At 39.0% G+C, this 16,868-nt stretch overlaps 1 protein-coding gene across 1 annotated transcript in view; it reads right to left on the reverse strand.

Moving 5' to 3' along the window:
• The window catches only part of LOC134651723 (putative inorganic phosphate cotransporter), a 76,215-nt gene extending 60,927 nt beyond the window's left edge, over positions 1-15,288 (reverse strand). The window contains exon 1 of the mRNA XM_063506825.1: positions 15,183-15,288. Within this exon, the coding sequence (XP_063362895.1) occupies positions 15,183-15,288 (106 nt within the window). The remainder of the gene's footprint in view (positions 1-15,182) is intronic.
• Between the last annotated feature and the right edge of the window lie 1,580 nt (positions 15,289-16,868).

The raw sequence follows: 16,868 nt of genomic DNA on the forward strand, positions 1-16,868 counted from the left end.
GCCAACGTCCCCTGCAAAGTAGTGGACGATAGTCTCCTTGACAGACCTGTTCTAGTTGGACAGTCGTATACCGAGTTGCCTCAAATCATAGTTATCAAAGATTGTGCGAACTTACGTTTCATAGACATTGGAAATGAAATGCCACAGCCAGAGTCAAACCCTTCCTCGATAGTCAAAATTGCGGTTGTCAATGATGTCGAACTGTACGGGCCTGCGTCAATCAAAGCCGTCACGGAAGACAAATTTAGTGGTAGCGTCCTGGTTAGGGAAAGTATAGTAGGCAAACCCGGTCAGCAATTCTTTTTAACTGGGGGCCTTTATACTGTAAAGAATGGTTTTGTTCATGTAGTCGTAACCCCATGTTGCTGCCCATGTTTGATGATGGAAAATTTCACTGTATGTCGTGTCGAAAGGGTAGCTTTGGTGAACCGAATTACTGCGCAGTCCCCTACAATACTTGAGGGTGTAGAATCCAATCAGATAACAGAATCTCAACTTCGGATAGGTGACAATGTTGCTGAAGGGCACAGAGATAGGCTTTTACAGTTACTAAATAAATATAAACACTGCTTTGCGTCTAGTTTAGGAGAGTTAGGATGCACAGATGTTACTCAAATGACTATTGAATTAAATGACCAACGACCTATAGCATCTAGGCCATATAGGCTGTCCCACCATGAAAGAGAGCAAGTTCGTAACATGATTGATGAGATGATGGCAGCTGGCATAATCCGAGAATCTGTATCGGAATACGCCAGTCCCATCATTCTTGTACGGAAACCCGATGGTAGTCTACGAATGTGCATTGATTACAGAAAGTTAAACTCGTCCACAATAAAGGAAAGATATCCAATGCCAATTATTGATGACGAAATTGCTCGCTTATCTGGTCAGGCTTACTTCATAACATTAGATCTTGCCTCGGGATATTATCAAGTACCCATAGCAGAACAAAGCAAACATCTAACTTCGTTCGTTACACCCGATGGTCAGTTTGAATTTAATAGAATGCCATTCGGGCTGGCAAATGCACCGGCTGTTTTTCAGCGGATGATGAACCGCATTCTAGGCTCTGCTCGTTATACCAAAGCAACGGTGTACATCGATGATTTGTTAATATTTGGCAGGAACCCAGACGAATGTCTAGATAGATTAGAGGAGGTCCTACAAATGCTAGATGAAGCCGCGTTGACCCTAAATATCTCGAAATGCAGCTTTCTTCGCGAGAAGATCGATTATTTAGGATATGAAATTAGTGCTGAGGGAGTCAAACCGGGAGAAAAGAAGATCCAGTCTGTGCAAAATTTTCCGCGTCCAAGCGATGTTCACAAGGTTAGGCAGTTTCTAGGTCTAGTTGGATTTTTTCGAAAATTTATCGGAGGTTTTGCCCAAATTGCGTATCCCCTTACAAAACTATTAAAGAAAGACGCTGTTTGGGAATGGTCGAGTGCACAGGAAGAGGCTTTTGAGACTTTGAAGGCTAGGTTGATTAGTAGGCCTATCTTAGCTATTTATGACCACACAGCTGAGCTAGAACTACACACAGACGCCAGCAAGCACGGTATAGGAGGTATTTTGCTACAAAAGACTCCTGGCACTAATGATTTAAGGCCGATCGCCTATTACAGCCGCCAAACTTCACCCGAGGAAAAGAGTTTCCATTCATACGAATTGGAAACTTTAGCCGTTGTCTGTTCCTTAAAGAAGTTTCGTGTATATTTGCTCGGAAAGGACTTCAAAATCATGACTGACTGCAGCGCGTTGCGTTCCACATTTTCAAAACGAGATTTAATACCACGTATTGCCCGTTGGTGGCTCATGTTACAAGAGTACAATTGTTCCATAGAGTACAGGGCTGGAATAAAAATGTTACATGTCGATGCGCTCTCCCGTAACCCAACAGCTGATCCTGTCTCTAATTTTGAGCCCTTCCCGACTGTCATGAATATAACCAATGAGGACTGGTTACTCACGCTTCAATTAGGGGATTCAGAAATAACTAGAATCCGTAATACTCTTATGAGTGAAGTTGACCCTACAGATCTGCAACATATTAGGGATAATTATGTCGTCAAAGACAACAAGTTGTTTAGGTGTCTTAAAGGTGACAGAAATGACCTTCGATGGGTGGTTCCCAAGGGCGCAAGGTGGCAGGTTTGCAAAATGAACCACGATGATATTGGTCACTTTGGTATTGAGAAAACGTTGGAAAAAATAAAGAAACAGTATTGGTTTCCGAAAATGTCACGATTCATAAAAAAATATGTTACTGCTTGCATTGAGTGTGCATACGCAAAGCAAACCAAAAACAATCGGGAAGGATTGTTACATCCCATTTCAAAAATAGAAATTCCGTTCCACACTTTGCATGCCGACCACCTTGGGCCCTTTGTCAAATCGAAGAGGGGAAATTCTTACCTGTTAGTAATTGTCGATGCCTTTACGAAATTTACATTTGTGCGACCTGTGAGAAATACCAAGACCTTGAACGTCATTAGGGTTTTGAACGATATATTTTATACTTTTAAAGTTCCGGTTCGCTTAGTGACAGATCGGGGTAGTTGCTTCACATCCCATTCCTTCCAAAAGTATTGCGCTGAGAAGAAAATTAAACATATACTGAATGCGGTAGCTAGTCCACAGTCAAATGGACAAGTGGAGCGCTACAATCGCACCATTTTAAATTCCTTAACAGCGCTAAACTTAAACCAACATGAGAAGGACTGGGATAATGAAGTAGGAAAAATCCAATGGGGCATGAACAACACAATAAACAAAACAACGGGAAGGATGCCCTCCGAAGTATTGTTTGGTACATTCATGAGCGGTGATATTAACCCCGTGCTCGACGAGATCTCCCAATCAACCCGCGAAACTAATAATTTAGATTCGATTAGAAAAGAGGTCAAGGACAAGATTGATAGGGAGCAAATAAAACAAAAAGCATACTACGATAAAGGTAGACGACCGTCTCGTTGTTACAATGAGGGCGACCTTGTTAAAATAACGAAAACTTCGTTTAACAACGATGGTAAAAGTAAGAAATTACTGCCTGCATATGTAGGGCCATTTCGGGTATCAAAAGTGCTAGGAAATGACCGCTATAAAATAACGTCAGTACCGGGGTTTAGCAACATGAAAAAGGGGTATAATTCCACTGTAGCAGCTGAACGTATGAAGCCCTGGGTTCACGTTGCTACCCTTGAAATCCATGACGATACCGATACTGAAGAGGATACCCATTGATGAATTGTTGAGTTGATATAATTTTGTACTATGAGACTATTTTGGGCTGATGTACAAGTATAATTATAAAGTTATTAACCATAACGTATTGTTAAAATGAGCTTTAATAATTTCTGAATGTTTTATAATAAGCATGTTTTGTTGAATGAGTGTATTCTAACTATACTTAAATAGTATACATATTTATATTTTTCTTATACAGTGAGAACAGTTTAGCTCACTGGAGTAAATAAGACAGTGGGAACAGTTTAGCTCACTCTAAGTAAATAAGACAGTGGGAACAGTTTAGCTCACTCTAAGTAAATAAGAAAGTGAGAACAGTTTAGCTCACTACATGTATATAAACTATGAAAATAACTTTGATTTATAATGTGTTGGGTATAATGAGACCAGGTTTGCTCATATATCAACACATAAAGTTAATACTAAATGTGTGGACACTGTGAGAACAGATTAGCTCACATAATTATAATGTATTTTAATATATTTATGTGTTCACAAACACTTCGATGAATCAAGATATTTTTTTTTTGTTTTTGTCTTGGTTGTAGTAAAATCAATTATGTACAAAAAAAACCCGGTCAGCCGATTGTTGGGTTTCACATGATGCGTGCATGGGGACATGCACGTTATCAGGATGGACGATTGTTGGGTTTCGTGATTATATTCATGTATTTTGTGGTAACACGAATAAAACGCGCCAATTAAATTTAAAATACTGGCAACATTGGGGACACGCCGAGGTGGCGTGACCGAGCGGTGGTTTGAAAAATAACCGAACAGTGGGCTGGCGGGGCATTCTTGGCTTGACGTCGGAAGGGTGAACAACTAAGTGTCTTTGATTGTACCTAAAAGTGTGTATACCTAATACCTAAGTGTAATTACAAGCTTAAGTGGCAGTTGAATAAAGTGTAATTCAAGTATTGAGTGGTTTTACTGGATATCTGGTGAATATATACAACACTTAATACAGCTGCAGTTGACATTTGAGTGTCACCTTTATTGCGGCGCGACCTTGCTGTCGGCTGCATTGCTGCCGCAAATTTCAAAATTGCGGGCGGGGATTTCGATTTTGACTTTTTCTCTCAACGCTTGTCATTTTGGCTAGGCACCTTCTAAAATATCTTATACCTACAAAACAAAATTATTAATAAACTTTTTTTATTACGACATCAATTTTAACACTTTTTTTTTTAATTTTTCCTAAAGATGTTTATATTGTTGCCACTTGTTATTGCATGTTAGCTGTATTATTGTGGACATCTGTTTCTGGCTTTGTTTTCTGTTCATTGTGCTATGTATCATGTACTTTTTGTATTGCTGTTGATGCCCCAAATAAATAAAAATATCTGGGAGACCGAGCTTTGCTCGGAAAACATATAAAATCTCAAAAATTTGCGTTTTCGCAGAGATAAGACCTAGCTAGATCGATTTTTCGCCCCCGAAAACCCAAATATACCAAATTTCATCGAAATCGTTAGAGCCGTTTCCGAGATAGCCGAAATATATATATGCTCGTTTAAAGGTATTAGATAAAATAAATAAAACACCAATGTCAGTGCCGTTATTTAATTGATTACGGAGAGAAAGTTAAATGACGCTAAAAAACTTCGAGTACCCTTCTAAATAATATTCAGCCGTTCAAATTTTAAAACTGGGAAACTTATAATGAATTCATTTTATTTTTAACTTTTGGGTTATAGCGGTTTTTTTGGGTTTGCATTTTTATTCGTGTATTACGGTGCTTTGACGCACGTTGTTGCGAAGTGTTATGCTATTATGTTCTGAAATTATGCATGAATATAATACCAAACCAATTACCCTACAAAGTACCATTTCTACAAGTAAGTCGGTTTACCCCCCTATTTCTAGTTTATTAGTCTATATAAGTATTAGATACGTAAGTATGTGGACGTACAGATGTAGTGCATAATTATTTTCCATCGTATTTTCACGGAAACGTACGAGAGTGTCTTGTTATTTCATTCAGTCTCGGTACTAAAAGTCTGAGGTTGACTAGAGTAGCATGACAAATACGAGCGTTTTTGAGAAAATACGATGGAAAACAATTATGCACTACATCTGTAGGCACGTAGATTGCCTAGGTTTTTGCAAAAATATTAGTCATAATAACAAAAGCAGAGATGCAAATTGATGCAGGGCAATATTATGCATAACAATTAAATGACAGGGATTAAAAAAATGAGAAGAAAAAAATAATAATTTAGAATTAGATTAAAAGATTAGATTTTTCAAAATATATTATTAGACTTATTAATATGTACTTTGACATCTAGACAAAGTTTATTGCATTTTACAACCTTCATATTCATACAGGTCAGGTTGTTGACCAGTCTAGGCATTTAATTGACTTATTTTTAGCCATCGTAAATCAATCTACTTAAAAATATCCCACCTATAAATAGCACACGGCTCACAACAATAGTTCTCATATTACCTACATGAACCGGGATTTGGGTGTGGGTATAATTTCGTGTGTTAATAACTTTGTTTATTGTGAAATATTTAGTTACCAAACTATGAGTTAAACATACATATGTAGTAAGCTCTAACTGTGCTTAGAAATGTTCAATTAATTTCTGTTTTTTTAGAGTTTTTACCTATTTTTTGGTTAGTTTAAAATATTCCCTCATCCAAAACCCAAGGTATACCTACTCATATAAAGTCTGTGGGGTAATATAGACCCTTGTGGCACACCGTGACACGGTATTAAACTTCTTTAAGAACTTCAAATGCGTGGGACGAATCGAAGAACAAAGAACGCTTTTGAACAAGTTTCTTGCGAACTCTAAACCGTTTTTACGTGAAAGTTCTGTGATTTTTGTCCCGGGCTTCCGGCGGTTTGTATATTACTTCGCTTTGATGATCGGAACACTCAGGCGTAAATTGAAAACGGCAATTTTTACTGAGATTACTTTTCGACAAAATGTCGTAATACACAGATCAAAGTTTCTAAATTTTTAGGATCAAATCAAGTATATTCACCGAACGCATTTTTTTGTATGAGCCGTTACTTATCCTAAACTTTTGAAAAACGCTTTTGCGTTAGGTTAGGTTAGATTAGATTGGTGACCCTTCTAAAAACCCCACCGGTTTAAAAAAACGCGTTCGTACAAATGAAAATTTGACAAATGAAACATCGGAGATATAATCTTTATCTTTAAAATAGGCCTTGTGTTTCCGATAAATTGCCTTTAAAGATTTTTAAAGAACCCAATAACCATCCATCCTAAGATAGAGGTTACCACGCCACATCGAGATGAAATTAAATCGGACAAATCAGCGAAATCAATTTTGTCTGAATGTGGTTTTTCAATTATATTATATGGAAATTTTATTTTCCGACATTTCTAAACGCTTCTCACTGCACCCACCTTGACATTTTCTTGTTTGTAAGCATACCAACCACATCCATATTATACTTATGTACCTACCTATTACATATTCTTTATTTTTTCCACACAGTAATAACTAATACATAAACATAAAGGAGCCTCGTCTGCCAACAAACCACTCTGTGCATGAGTTGGCAGAAGAATAATAATAATAATATGTAACTAGTTGTAAGCAAGATTGTGAATAAACGTTTATTTTTATATAAACTTCTATTTAATAGATTTCATTATCGCGCTTCGACAATGACATTTGACACCAAAACACCTCTAATGAAGATTGACTCGGCTGACGCCAGGAATTTAAATATTGAAATTATTCTCAGCGGCTTCGTCGGCATTCCACTCGATAGACTTTTAGAAAACCAATTTACCACATTGTGGACTTAATAGGCATATTAATCGGAGCTTTTTGTTAAATTGACACGAACCTACAAATATTGGAACAAAATGCTGTTTTCTTTGATCGATCATGATTAGAATTTACCTCAGGAAAATAATACAAAATTAAGACTCACACGAACCGAGACGCTGCCATACAATTGAATTTACGTTCTCGTTTTTAAGTGACGTATTAAAATAATATGAATTTTCACTTGTAACAATAATCACTTGTAATGTCTGGTACAAGTTATCGTTGCTCGAAATTGTACTAAGTACTAAGAAATGAGAGCGAGTAGAGGTGTCACGTCACATACTAACGTAATACTGTCTTGTAAACTAAAAATATTTAAAAAATATATTTATTTCTCGAATAACAAGTATAACAACTTTAAATAATAAATATACATAATAAAGGAAATATCTAATTAAATAAAAGAAATAATTAATTAATTCCCACTCTTAAGATGTAGATCAAGTCAGTAAGGCACGTTCTTAATATGAATTCCGATCAGCGATGGCGCTTGCCCTAACTAGTTCTTCGTACATTTCTGAACTGGGTTAAGTGAAGTCAATTTGCTAGCTACTGGTCTATTACGGGCTTTATGGCGTGTAATTTTAAATACTCAATCAGTTTATGGACCGCTCGGGTTATATTGGTAAATTGTAATTCTTCAAACGTGAATAGGAAAGATGAAACTGTGTAGAAATAGTTATTTGTTTTACAAGGGGGCAAAGTTGTTGTTTAACCGCTCGTGCCAATATTGATACCCATGCAAGCGAAAGATTCCAAAAATGGAATCTTAATTGAGCGTTGCGAGGGTTTCAAAGCACGAGGGTTAAACAAAATTAGCCCCCAAGTGAAACACGAAAATTTTCACCACACCAACCCGAAGAAAACAATAACTGTATGATATCAAACAAAACCAAACCAAATCAAATCCAAATTAATGTTATGAAATATTGATTATCCAAAATCATCATTTAAAAGTCAATTCTACCAGCAAACACAAGAAAACAACTCAAAATTTGCATTTGATTACTTTGCCACACATGTGATTAAAATGCAACTTTGCTATCAGTTTTTGAACAATCAAGAAATCCTTTACCAGTTGTTGTGGTGAAAATATATTAACTACAAAAGTAAATTACCTTCTACTATAAAACCGCCTGGTATTTTAACGGCCTAGTCAGTATAGAAACCTACGAATGCCTACGAATCAGGACCCGGGTTCGAATCCTGATGGTAAAGACAAATTATATATAATATGTGTTTGTCACAGACAAGTCGCCTAGTCGCCGGTCTACCTAGCTTTATTTGACGTTCATAAGCGCATTGTAATTATGCCTACTTGAATAAACTACCTGTATCTTTATCTTTAAGTGTTCCTGAGTTATGAATGTATTATATGTATATTATAAGGTACGTCTAGTGCCCATGCTCACAACATAAGCCTTACTAAGTTTCATGCGGGACTAGGTCGATCTGACTGAAATTCTCATGTATTATAATGTTATATTAAAAAACCAAAGCAAATCTAATTTACCAACTGAGATTGGTATAAATCAATATTAAATCAAGGTGAGATATTTAGTTTAAAATTTAAATGCAGCGTTAGTTAACTCTTCGTTGAACATTTTTCAAAAGTAGGTTAAGTGAATTCAATTTAACGGAGAGGTTGTTCCCGGTTATGACGAGAGGCTCTGGGGACTTTAGTAACCGCTTCATTTCAATTTCATTCATAAATGGATCTGCTTTTGAACTAAATCAGCATTTCAAACAATCAGGGGTAATTTAATTTAAACTATTGTGAGACATACTAACATTGAATAATTTTACGGTTTAGACTCACTTGTTTTTAGTCACTCGCGCGACATGTTTCGGAGAGCCTAGGTCTCCTTTCTCAAGCACTAACAGTGCGAGCGGCGTTCACGACGGCCGTGTATCGCGTACTGCGGCACGCCAAAAAAAAAACAAGTGAAACAAGTGAAAACAAAAACAACAAAACAAATGAGTCTAACCGTAAAATTATTCAAAATCAGGGGTAATTTAGAGTCCGGGAACTAACTGCAAATTTACCTACTGTAAAGGAAATGAGAACAAAATATTACTTTACTAATTGCACGTCATATTCCGCAAAAGTACTAACCCGTTATACTAGTAATATACCTAAATACCAGGGATCGGATACCGGTATTTTTTTTTATGGGAAGGAAAACGAATTTTTTTCGTTATTTGTTAATTATTTCATTTCTAATTAGGCACTCTAATAATACCAATACGAAGTCGTTACCTAAAAACACAACTGAGTTCTACATTTCGAGTATAAAATAGTTCGAAATATATGGTTATTTCGAAGTTTTTGCAAAAAACCGGTTCCGATCTCTGCTAAATTATTCTCTTTATTTATTTGAACTCTTAGGCTAGGTTATTTTATAATATGGATATAAAAATAAAATACAAAAACACTTACAAAAACAATACAAAATACGTATAAACATATTATAAAAAACCTAACCTAGGGTGCCGCCAGCAGCGGGGCAAGGCCCAAGCTGACGGTGGTCAGGGCTGCAGAGAGAGGAACCGGCGGACTATCCGCGCCGCGTCCAAGATCACCGCCTTCTGCATCTGACCCTTGATCCAACCACCTAGCGAGAGTCTCTCTTATTATTATTATTTGTATCTCCGTTATAAAACTCTCGGGTCTTTCGAGCCCGGTCATTTATAAGGCGTGCGTGGGGATATAGATCCAACACGTAGAGGCCATTTGGAGAGATTTGATGTCATGTAGAACGCCTGCTGGAACCCATTCACGGGTACATCAATAGATACCCATGAACCGGTTTCAGCAGGCATTGGAAGCTATTGTAGAGAATATGGACAGAGTACTGGTCTATGTTTTAAGTTTGGGTGGAAAAAAGACTGGGCTATTGCTAAGAGTTCCGGACTCTTATACAGAGTTATACAGTGTTATCGAGGCAGGCGGTGACTCGCCACTCGCTAGATGGGCACCTGATGCGCCATCGTACAGACGGCCAGGCGCAACACCGGCGTGAGCGGCTCAGGGGTGTCGAGAGGTGTGCTGCGCTTTCTCCGAAGTTACTCGCGGCGTTATGCCCTTTAACACTTCCACCCCTGGAGCATATAGCTCTAACGACTCCTCTCTGGACGGCCAATTAAGGCAAGCCAGAGCCGAGAGTCCTGCGGGTCCCCTTGGGGTCCACTCCGACCGACGAAGACACGCCGGAGACGGAGACCCTGTACGACTCTCTGGAGCACTCGGGTCCGTGGGGTCGTTACTCCCCAACAGCTCGCCACAAGCTGCCCTGCGGGCTTATTATTATTATTATTGAAAACTTAATTGCCGTACTAAAAATACTTGACACATTATATAACACAGGGTTCTGATGGGGTTGCCTCGTTTCTGTAGCACCTCGGGGATGTTTGCCGATGCCGGAATAGATGGATTCCATGCCATCATGCGAATGAGGTGTGCTTCAACCCTGAGCAGGATACGGGACAGCCCCAATAGAATCCTGGGCATTGTATCAAAGGCGTGGCACTGGCTTTTTTTGCATGCGCCAGTTCCTTATGTACCGGGTCATAGGTTAAGTTAATTGTTTTATTTTGTTATTTTATTATTTATTTGTTAGTTTTATATAATATTAAGCCTAACTTTAAGTTTAGTAATAATTATACTAACCCATAAAGTTTATCGCTTTATGTCTGAAATAAATGTTTTTTATTTTATTAAAAACGTTTCTAATCAGAATGGTCGCGTGTCCACGTGTCCACGTGCCCGTAATTTGCCGTATTTTATGAATTGCATAAATGGACCGGCTTTATTACCCAAGCATGTAGTTTGGCCACTAGACTTAATCAAGATAAATGTGAGGTTCCACGGGTATAGGTACCTTACGGCGGTTGAATCGACAAAGGTCATAAATAGTCATATTTACCTACTTTTGGCCCTAGGGACCAACGAAAATATTTCATACCGCCGAAATTTATTTTGACCTTAATCAAATGCCACTGCGATAGACATCAGTCAATTACGTGATTGAGATAATTGATAGATCAGTAGATAAAAAGAAGTCGCCGCCAGAAAGTCACTCCAATAATGCTACGCTCTCATTTTAAAACGACATGGTTAAATTTGACATGAAACGTGGCATGAAATGAACACTTACTAGCACTGTCCTATGTGGCTACCACCAGTTAGGCACTGACAAACAAACTTACTTTCTATGCATCTCGCTTGTACTCGTAAATTAGTGCGAGCGAGATGTACTTATAGAAAGTAAATTACGTAGACGTTAGCAATATGTCAGTTTTTACACTGTCAGTGACTCATGGTACGGTTACTAAACTAATTTTCACAAATGCCTGCTGCAAATTCCTTGTTTTAAAGATGACACAAGATATGTCAAGCACTTAGAACGTTTAGCGCCACTTGTACCATCCCACTAACCCGGGGTTAACCGGTTAAGCCGTTAACCCATTGTCGAATTGTACTGGTAACCATGGTAACTCCAGGTTTAACCGGTTTACCCGGGGTTATTAAATGGTGCAAGCAGGGATCGGATACCGGTATTTTTTGTATAGCAACGAAAACGGTATTTTTTCGTTCTTTGTTAATTATTTCATTTATAATTGGGCAATCTAATAATACGGCAATCCCTGGGTGCAAGTGGCCCAAGTACATTAACTATAATGTACTTGGGGTTATTAACCTAGTATTACAAATCGATGACCCCGCGACAATACCATCGATTTGAGGGCGTTACCTGTCTCTTGTTATGTGTTTACATGTACCTGAACAAGTATCGTCGGATTTGCTAGGTATTGTCCGCATATACGAGTATGCCAGCGATATAACTGGTTATTGTAAAATACTCCAATGTATGTATAGGGGTATAGGTACGTGTGCCTCAGGGCACTGCTGCGGGCTCAGCATGGTTCCTTTTCTATCGACTATCACTATGCCCGTCGCTGTCGCACTTACATACTTGTTAGAACATGACAGGCATGGTGACAAACGATAAAAATGCGACCGTGCTACTATACAGTGTGTAAGTCTAATACGGGCAATAAATTAAACCAGATATAGAATTTACCCGTCTTATCATTAATTAAAATGTTTTTTTAAGTTACACTTAATTATGACCCCGTGATTAATTTTTTCCACATGTACCGAGCAGCAATGTACCTACTGCAAACATTAAGAAACAGAAGATGACATGACATTACTAGATACGAGCTTTTTATAGTAACTGCCAACAAGCGTTGACAGTTACTTTAAAAAGCTCGTATCCCGTAACTTGTGTGGTGTATTACATTGCGGGCCGAATTATTTTGTATGGTTAAAATTTTCAATGCATTTCTAAGTAAAATCTATCTCAATATACTTTTTAGGTCCTATGCTAACCACCGTTTAAATATTCGCCCGTATTGGATTTACACACTGTATAGAGCTGGGCACAGGCCTCCTATCATGCACGAGAAGGCTTGGATTACAGTAACCACCAATTATTTATAACTCAAGATCGCGTCCCAAAATTGAACTTGGGCCTTGTGACAAATTGTACAAGTTGCCTTTAGTCGCACCATATGGGCAAGCGAGCATTGTGCACGTGCCAACGAGCTCCCGCCCACCGAAAGAAAAAGAGACGACCTTATGTTTAACAACGAGTATTACAAAAATGGATGGAAGGCGAAAGATAATGAAAAAAAAAACAGATTTCATTGAATCTTTACTTCGTAGACACAGAAATAAATATGGAAGTATTTTTTATGCTCCTCAAGTGCGAGTATAGCCTATATATCTATAGTTAACCACCAGCAACCAGAGCCAGGATTTGAACCCATGGCCTTCGGATAGAAAGTAGGACGTGAGATACACTCGGCTACCACTGCATCTGGCTGGCGATTATCACTTCACTACATTTTGATGCGGTTTTTTTGAATAGATTAATTCAAGAGGAAGGTTTATGTATAATTTGTTAACCCGTGCAAAGCCGGGGCGGGTCGCTAGTTGTGTATAATGTGAAGCTACACCATACATTTTTAACGTCCCGCCATCACATTGATAATCGTACTGGGATCTGGGATTCAGTCATGCCTTTAGTCACATTGCTTTCTAGGAGTGAGGTATTTCCATTCAGGTCATTCTATATGAAATACTTTTATTCCGTGACCATACAGAAGGAGCGAAAAATAGATAGGTAGACTATAGATAGATAAAATACTCTTTATTGGCCACACCTCAGTAAAAAGATACAAAAGAAAAGAAAATAAATAATCGATTAAATGTTGAGGCAGGCAACATGCGGTCTTATCCTTAAAGAGCGATCTTTTCCAGGCAACCTTTGGGTAGCGAAAAAATATAGATTTATTTCAAAGAATGATCGCATAAGAGATGTTAAAACTTCACAAGTGCATTAGTCCTGTCCAATCCAATATATTTACACCCATTTTCTCCTTTAGCATCAGAATAAGATATTCATAAGATAAAACTGCGAGTGTTGATCCAAATAAAAGGAAAAATATATCAAAAAAGCCTTTGAAACGACAGTTCCAATCTTTCGATAAACCGGTAAATAATACCAGCTCCTTTGTTTAGTTTCAGAGAAGATCAAGAGCTACAAAGAATAGTTGGAAGCGGGTGATACTTTCTACTTATTGGTTATTTGAGAGTCGCGGAGCGTGTGAGATTATGTTACTGATTATGAATATATTCATTGGATAGGGTTGTACACACAGAACATATTAAACAGGTTAGAATGGCTATCGCGCGCAGTTAGTATCGGAACCGGTGTCGCCGCTCGTTCCTCTCCACATTTACTAACACTCGCGCAACGTTAGTAAAAACTTGTGTGCGTGGTGAATGGATACGCCTTCTTTAGACAGATTTGATGTCTGGCTTCTTGATCTGAACGTTATTGTGGCTCAAAAGGCATGTTTACTTCGTTTTTCGGTCAGCGCGGGCGAGTAGCACGCGAGCGTTTGCTCAAAACCGGCGGCGACACGTACCCTGCTCGCATCGCCATTCTAACTTGTTCTGTGGTTTTACAGTCAAGTGAAACATACCTATGGGTGCATATAACCAAATATATCTTACTCAGAAATATATGTCCCATAGTGCTTAATTCGCTGACAATTTACATTTTTTGAGGTGTACAGCTCACAGTGCCACAATACAACCCTTTTCCTTTTCCTAAGCGAAACTAACAGTTAAATTATCTTTTTTCCAAGTCGGTGAAACAAAACGTCATCTCCAGCAAATAGGGAGCAGCGTTTATTCCCCACTGCGAGGAAGATTGCGAACAAACATACGTTATTTGTATACAATTACTAAAACATAAACACCCTGTTATCGGATCGGCTGATCATTTCTGTGCTTAGAGAATTGTTCATAATATGAACAAGTAATACATATTATGTATTACTCGACTGTTATAAAGAGGTTAACGTTTTCTAACTCCCTTATTTAGTTAAATTATTTTTTATCCCTTTCTTACAAGTACATAAGTCAAAATGACAGATAAGGACAAACTGTAGCGGAGTTTTACCTTTAGGGGGATGTAATGATGACCTCGCTACATGGATCTCTAAATATATTAAGCACAGTATAAAATAGCTACTGCAATGACCATGAATCAACACTCGATGGGCGCACAATTCCATCTCCTCTCAATCTCGTATCTCTTGTTATGAATGTAACCTCAACTCTCTCAGGGAAAATTAGAAGGGCCCCAAGTCCCGTGGCTTATATCGGTGGATGCACGGCACAACTGAATCTCCACAACACAGGAGAACTCATCGTGCATCCCGCAACTCATATACTCATGATATACTCTCATAATCTCGTATATCTCTCAACTCATAATATGCGATGAGTCCCGAGGCGGGAACCATTTGGTCCCCGACGAGCCTCCACAACAACCCCTACAGCTCATCCATCAGCCTCCATAATGAAACCTCCAGTGACTCAAACCGATAAACTCTAGCCACCTCACTTGTTACATTCAAACTCGAGCTACACATAAAGAATATCAGACAATTCTTCAACTCAAGGTCGTCGCTAATTCAAGGTCACTGCAATATCCATATATATCAAAATATAGATTTGTTTAGCTTACCAAGAATCTCCTGTACGTGATGCACGCGCCACGGCGTCACACCACCTCTTACGTACCAGAAATTCAGACGACCTCTCTCAACTTGTCTCAACTCGGTACCCGCCATCTTCTCCGCTGTCACCCATGACACTAGCCGACCTCGATCGCCAGTGTTACCAGTGAAAGTACGCTAAGAGTGACAGATAGGATACATACCACAATAACAGACTTCGCGATCTCCGCGACACTCGCGAACGGCAAAAGGGTTACATCAGTAGCGTCATTAGCTGACGCGTCCATTCGGCTATTCGTTCTCTAGCCCAAATGGCCGCATTCCTCCTTACTCTTGTCGCTTCCTCTGGCCGTTCTTCCATAACACTTGGCTCTCTCACTTCTGCCTCATGTGTATCAGCAGCGTGAGCTTGCTCAGTTTGCGTAGGACTACTTTCGGAATCTAACACAGAAACTTCTTTCTCGGTTGCCGACTCGGTAGGGATTGTTAGCTCATTAATTTCTATCTCGGGCTCGGGTAACACTATCGTTTCTGATGCTTTTATGGGCTCCACAATTTCAACCATCTCACGGTGTTCAGTTGGTGTCTCTGCCCTCTCGCCGTCTTGTGATGGTAATCGTGCACAATCCGTTGGGCCGTACGCATCAGACTCCAAAGGATACAGATGGGCCATGGATCTCGCAAACTCTGCACTCCCAACCACCACCTTGGCTGCTCGGCACCAGTGTTGGCCGTAATGTGTAATTCTAATTAACAATTAATCATTTCCATTAACCATTAAATCCGCAATTAGTCAATTGCATTACGCATCAATTTAAATTAAGTTAATTAGAATTGAATTTTGAGGCGTTTAATTACATTGATTGTCAATCTAAATTAACGTTTAATGCAATTAAATCAATTTTTTCATAAACTAATAATTAATGTTACTATTGCTTAGAAACTTGGAGCTAGGTATTAAAATTAAAAATAAGCATATGAATACAAGCTTCAGTGAATTATCAGGTCGTGATATTTTAAAATGAGACAACAAAATGACCCTGAAACCTGGCAGTAGGTACCTACTGGAACTCAGGTTTGGTGCAACATAGACACACGCCATTTAGGCTATTCGACTCGTCACAATGAGCACTTGGGAGAGCAGTACCCAAGATGGAGCTGATGCTGAACCTTGGCTGTACCTAGTGGAACTCAGGTTTGGTGCAACATAGACACACGCCGTTTTGGTCATCCGACTCGTCTTGATGAGCACTTGGGAGAGCAGTACCCAAGATAGAGCTGATGCTGAACCCTGGCAGTACCTAATGGAACTCAGGTTTGGTGCAACATAGACAAACCCCGTTTTAGTCATCCGACTCGTCTTGATGAGCACTTGGGAGAGCAGTACCCAAGATAGAGCTGATGCTGAACCCTGGCAGTACCTAATGGAACTCAGGTTTGGTGCAACATAGACAAACGCCGTTTTGGTCATCCGACTCGTCTTGATGAGCACTTGGGAGAGCAGTACCCAAGATAGAGCTGATGCTGAACCCTGGCAGTACCTAATGGAACTCAGGTTTGGTGCAACATAGACAAACGCCGTTTTGGTCATCCGACTCGTCTTGATGAGCACTTGGGAGAGCAGTGCCCAAGATAGAGCTGATGCTAAACCCTGGCAGTACCTAATGGAACTCAGGTCTGGTGCAACATAGACA

Source organism: Cydia amplana, chromosome 10 (assembly GCF_948474715.1).
Source record: "Cydia amplana chromosome 10, ilCydAmpl1.1, whole genome shotgun sequence".
In the NCBI taxonomy this organism is placed as follows: Eukaryota; Metazoa; Arthropoda; class Insecta; order Lepidoptera; family Tortricidae; genus Cydia; species Cydia amplana.